This window comes from Musa acuminata, chromosome BXJ2-3 (genome assembly GCF_036884655.1).
Source record: "Musa acuminata AAA Group cultivar baxijiao chromosome BXJ2-3, Cavendish_Baxijiao_AAA, whole genome shotgun sequence".
In the NCBI taxonomy this organism is placed as follows: Eukaryota; Viridiplantae; Streptophyta; class Magnoliopsida; order Zingiberales; family Musaceae; genus Musa; species Musa acuminata.
Window position 1 is genome coordinate 7089687 of NC_088340.1, and position 6000 is coordinate 7095686.

Below are 6000 nucleotides of genomic sequence, written 5' to 3' on the forward strand. Positions count from 1 at the left end.
CCTTGAAAGGGAAACAAAGTGGAGCACTACAGTCATGATGAAGAATTCCTTGAAAGAATATTTCTAACATACTTTATGCCTTTCTTTAATTTGCAGTAGGTTTGTCTTAGCTATTATATTTGACACACTAAAAGGATGTGTGGTTATGATTACAGGTTGGTCCACACAGACCTCGAGGATAGACAAAAACACTGGAGTTCTCATGATAAGACTTTCTAAGTGTTCCATGGCTTTAGCTTGTCCTGATCATGACAAAGAAGCTGGTGATTCATTCCTACATGAAGTTGCTTCTCGGAAGAGGTTTTTGTGTAGGAATGATGGTGTACAAAAAAAATCAAACATTGCGGTGCTTATTACGATGGATCAGATATTGCCTTCGAAAGTCCATTCCTTGGAGGGCCAAAGAAGAGAAACATGGCATCTCCTTGCACTTTGGCAGGTCCATAGATGGATTCCTTTGCTTTTGCCTTTTATTTATTTCCCTCCCAACCTTTACTCTTCTCTGCCTTTACAGTTCGTCTCTCCTTCCTTTCCTTCCTTCCTTCCTTCCTTCCTCTGCTTCTATGCAGTCCTCTTACCTACCCTCTACGCTGCAGGAAGAGAACCTAGAGGAGAGATCGCGATGAAGGAGTTCAGCTACGAGGACATCGAAGCTGCGACCAACAGCTTCTCTTCCGAGCAGTTGATCGGCAAGGGAAGCCATGGAAGCGTCTACAGAGGCGTGCTGAAAGGTGGCGAGGTCGTGGCCGTGAAGAAGCCATCGGGAGGAACCCAATCCCTTGAGAACGACGCTAAACTGAGTAACGAGATCGACATACTTGCTTCTGTGAAGAATCCAAGCATCGTCAATCTGATAGGCGTCAGTCGCAGTCCAACGAGCAAGCTGCTGGTCATGGAGTTCATGCACCACGGTTCTCTCCATGACCTCCTCCACTCGTCCCCCGCCGCACCTGCGTGGCCTCGACGTGCCGTCATGGCTCTCCAGGTCGCTCGCGCCGTCCTCTCGCTCCACGAGGCCGCACCGGCGGTCATCCACCGCGACATCAAGTCCGCCAACATTTTGCTCGACGGCAAATGGAACGCCAAGCTCGCCGACTTCAGCCTCGCCGTAAGAGACGATAGATTGCAGTCGCTGAGGTCGACTGTACCAGCAGGTACCATCGGCTACTTGGATCCGTGTTACACCGAATCGGGAGAGTTAGGCCCCAAGAACGATGTGTTCAGCTTCGGGGTGGTGTTGTTGGAGCTCGTCAGCTCGAGGAAGGTGATGGACATGGAGCGCGATCCTTCGCTGATCGTGTCGTGGGCTCTGCCCATGATCAGAGCTAACCGGCTCGACGAAGTCTGCGACGGGAGAGTGGCGTTGCCGGACTACATGAGGAGGCCGATCGGTCGGATGCTTGGCGTTGCTGCGCGCTGTGTGTCGGAGGAAGTAGAGAGGCGACCATTGATGGGGGAGGTTGTGGGGGAGCTGCAAGGGGTGGTGGAAGGTGCAGTACTGTCATGGCCAATGTGGGGTTCTGTAAGGAGTAAGGTGTGTGGGAGAATCCATAGATGTGTGAGGGCTTGGAGGAGGTGTGTTGAGAAGAGAGTGACCACAACAAGGATTGTGTGCAAGGATCACCTGGTTGATGGTGGGAACGATGACTGTGATGATGAGCGTATGAGTTGAAGGTATCCCAAGCTATAAGTCTTCTTGGTTGGGAACCCATGGGAGACATTTCAGCGAGAGTTGAAGTTTTGCCTCGACGCACAGTTCATGCTCTCTCCTTTAAGCAGCTTTTTAACTGTTCTTTGTGTAATTGAAGAGACTTGAGTAGTCCCAAACATAGTTTGTTTGCCATCCAATAAACACACACTTATTACATGTATACCCCCGGTTTACTTCCCCATCAAGAGAGCAAGAACGCGAATGCTCGATGGAACTACCATTATTAATTTTAATTTTAAAATTTAATTTTTTTTACACTCATTTATCAAAATATATTGAGGGTTTAAAATTCATAGGACGTATTTTATATCTTTCTTAGTCTTTTGGCTAGGATCAAGTGTTTTATGCTTTATAAGTTTTTTAACTCATTATCATATCAAATCATGAGAATCGATCTAGTGTTGAGCATAAAGAGTGGCTTGAGTAAAAAAAGTTACATATGAATGAGATCGAGGGTAATCAAGTCATATAATCACCATTGGAATAAGCGGTATGAAGATAGGAAAATTATAGTATTATAATTATTTATTCTTGTATCAAAAGTTAGTAAGAATTTAAATCAACTTATAAGGGCTCCATCGGACTATTATTATTAATTTAGATATAAGTTTATCAAAAATTAATACATCAATTGTCGATCATGTGGGTGATGATGATAAGTTAATTTGTTATTTTTTAATGATTAGAATTATATATATATATATATATATAATATAGTTTTTTAGGTATTTATCAAATAGTACTTCCTTTTTCTTTTTCTTAATCCGTCGCTTCTTAAGAACAATATCGAGATCTTTTCTTATCAATATGTTGGATTAGTCTAAGGCATTATGGACTAGTCCGACCCCACCTATTGATGTTAAACCAATTGACACTTCGTCTTCTCTTATTTACAATTGAATCTGGTTACCTTTTACTCTCACTTCTCTACTCTCTTGCCTCTCTAGCTTGTTCTCAAACCTTTATTTTCGTCACAAAGACTTCGTATACTTATCCATCGATAAAACCCTCTTGTGTGCCTTAGCCCTTCACTTCAACTTCGATAGAACTCCTAAAAGTGCCTCTTACCTCTCTAACTTCCTCTCAGATCTCTATTGTCGTTGCAGCATCTAGCACATCTCATGCATCAATAGAACCCCTCACGTACCTTAGCCATCGACTAAACCCTCTTATGCGCCTCTTAGTCCTTTATTGTAACTTCGATAGAACTCACTCCTATCTCGTCTTCTCTTGATAGAGGAAGCATGATATATATTTCTCCTATCTCACTAGAGTGGCTCCAACATTCGATAGGTAGTTTGTTTTACGTAAAACATTTGCCTTTTTTGCTTAGGGTTTTTCTCTCGAGTGATAGTTTAAACCCTAAAGTCGCATGTGCTTTATCTTGCTATTTCTCTCTCAAACCTTTAGACTATCGTAATCCTAATGACCTCCTTTGTATCCTATAGTGTCGATGATCCTAATCTTTCGTAGCCTTTATAATTTTGTTCTCACCTATGAAATACTCTATATTAGTATGAAAATGCCCTAAAGCTTCTGTCTTTTTTCTGTAGAATACTTGACTAGACATGAGTATTTCTAAAGTGGGTTTCAGCAATGGTGGTCTTCAAAATGGTGTATCACCTTTATAGTATTATCGCTAACAATGATCTTCAAAACAATGTATAGAGTGTTTCTATTTCTTTTCTCATGAGTTTTATGGTAATACAGTCTTCCCTATTTAAACACTATAATCATATATTAATTTATTTGTTTTCAAATTAGTTCAAATTAATTTGTTTTTAGTTTGATCCATAACCATGATTGCAAAATTTTGGTTAGCACTAGTGTCATAGTATATAATTAGTAGATACATTTACTTAAGATGGTATAATAATTTGCATAATTATTATTGGTAATAGTATAGTTCGTTTACATTGCATTTGGTTGGTGTTAGTAGTAATTTACATGGTTAATAGTATTTTGAATTAGTATTTACAACGTTTTTATTACCATGATCAAAACAATGTATAGGTAAGGAAAAACACTATACATGGCATGAGTGTTTTTGTGTTATGATATAGTTACTAGCATAGCATTAATATACCATATTGGTAATCTTATATTTGTTTTTGATTAATAGTACTAGTCATTTGGGTGATTAATAGTATTTTTATTGTCATTCCCAAAATATTATATAGTTATAAAAACCACCATAAAGATAGTGATGACATCATATTATGATATTGATGGTTAATAATAATCAAATAGTGGGTGGACATTGACAACCTTATAGGGTGCTTAGCTGTACTGATAGTAAGCATATGTAAATCTTATTATATTTTACCCACTTACTATAATAATTTGCTATTAACTTCTTGGATTTTTATATTTCATAGGTTCTATGAGCATTTTCTTTGATCAATCCGATTTATTTAGATGCTTCTCAACATTTGTTTTGATTGGTCATTCATTCCTACAACTATGAATAAAATGTTAAAGGTGTCCTTGGTAGATGTAATAATATTTTATCTCTTTTTTAATATTTTATCTAGGTTTATTTATTTTTAATAATATTTGTAATCTTATGTTTAATATTATATCATAGATTATTATATAATTGTGTCCATTCAATATGGAGGTGACTCTTTTAGCAAATATCAATATCGCTACTAGGTGATATTTTATTTTAATATATTATAACTAATATCATCTTCGTACTATATGTGTTTTATAGGAGGATAAGTGTTTATTATAGCTAATATTATTTTGATATTATATGTGTTTTATAGGAGGATGAGTCACCCTAGAGAAGAAGGCTAGGATTATTAAACTTAGCAATTACCGTTAAGGAGGCTATGACCATTAACGAGGAGGCTAGGATTGTTGAGGTTACCACTATGACTTTTGAGGAGGTTAGGACCCTTAATAAGGAGGTTAGGAATATTAACTAGATGGGTGATACCATTAAGAAAGAGTCAATGATTGTTGATGCAAATGAGACTAAGGGTCAATATTATTGAGATGGAGGTTAGGATTATGGAGTAAGAGGGTATGACTATTCAGGATGAGACTAAAACTATTGAGGTTGACAAGGCTACGACTATAGACGAGAATACGTTTGTTATTAGAAAGACCAGAATGATTATAATGACTATTTATAAGGTAAAAGTATAAGTAAAAAGTAAATAGAAAATAACTTAATTTATGTTATTATTAGATAAGTTAGGATTTGCATAAGCATGTAATAGATATAACCGATAAATAATATTTTTTATCTTTAATAATGTTCAAAGAACGAAGGACAATCGATCCAATCGCAATAAGGAAGACCCTTATGATTTTACAAATAAAAAAATTATATCAAAATCCCTATATTCTTAGAAAAAGAAAGCAGATTACACTTAAAGAAGAAAAATAATAAGAAAATTAATAATAATGATGATGAACAATGGAAAATAGAGGAAGATAATTAAATAAAAATAAATAATACAATTAGACAAATTGAAAATATGGACGAAGGAAGAGAGGTTGTGGCTCCATCAAGCCAAGAGAGATGCAACAGTCCAAATATAACAATATATGTACACTATATGTTTGTTTCATTTGGCGTGTAACTTAATAGCTAATTTTTCTTTTAGATATACGAGAAGGATGAGATTGCTAAAACTGAGGAAGCCACGATGATAATATTCATTATAAAGCATTTATGATGAGTTTCATCTTTAGAATTTTTAGAGTTATCATTAATTATATATTCCACGTCATAGTACTCTCATAAGACATTTGAACTTTAATATCAACTTCAGCTTAAATTTAATTTATCGTCGGATGTTTTTTTGTTAGTCTCATTGTGAGTAGTTAATTGTAACGTAAAACGTGAAATCTTATTTGTAAATAAATAGTGTCTCTAGTTATTATATTTGAAACAACAAAAACATTCATCTTTTGTAGATTTTTTTGGATATTATTAGATTGAGACGTCTTCATGGATGAAGATGTGATCGACACTAATTCCAGCATCATTGCATCAAAGGCTGCCAAGTTTAGTGCATCAGTTCTTCCAAGCATTATTATGTATACAATTTTACGAGTAATTTACTTTTTCTACCTCTCACTAAATTATATATTTCCAATGTTGTTTAACTAATATGATTATTATATTTTAATGCAAAAATATTATCAGTAAGTAAGAACTTTAATCTTCAATCTAAGCTATTCGTTGGACCGATAGATTTGATATTTTTGCCCCTTAACACAAAATTTCATTGGCACCTTATGGTGCTAGATTTTAAGGGAAAAGATTTTAT

The 6000-nt window shown here is 35.9% G+C and overlaps 1 protein-coding gene across 1 annotated transcript; it reads left to right on the plus strand.

Moving 5' to 3' along the window:
* The first annotated feature begins 217 nt into the window (after positions 1 to 217).
* LOC103977753 (serine/threonine-protein kinase-like protein At5g23170) lies at positions 218 to 1871 on the plus strand. Its single transcript, XM_018823504.2, has 2 exons — positions 218 to 439; positions 597 to 1871. The coding sequence occupies exons 1-2, from the start codon at positions 415 to 417 to the stop codon at positions 1670 to 1672; spliced, it is 1101 nt and encodes a 366-aa protein (XP_018679049.2). The 5' UTR covers positions 218 to 414; the 3' UTR covers positions 1673 to 1871.
* The last annotated feature ends 4129 nt before the right edge of the window (positions 1872 to 6000 follow it).

Bases quoted from the DNA above. Each gene is read 5' to 3' on its own strand.
- LOC103977753 (XM_018823504.2), top strand. From the start codon at position 415: ATGGCATCTCCTTGCACTTTGGCAG. The intron at 440-596 runs GTCCATAGATGG...TCTACGCTGCAG, and splicing joins ATCTCCTTGCACTTTGGCAG to GAAGAGAACCTAGAGGAGAG.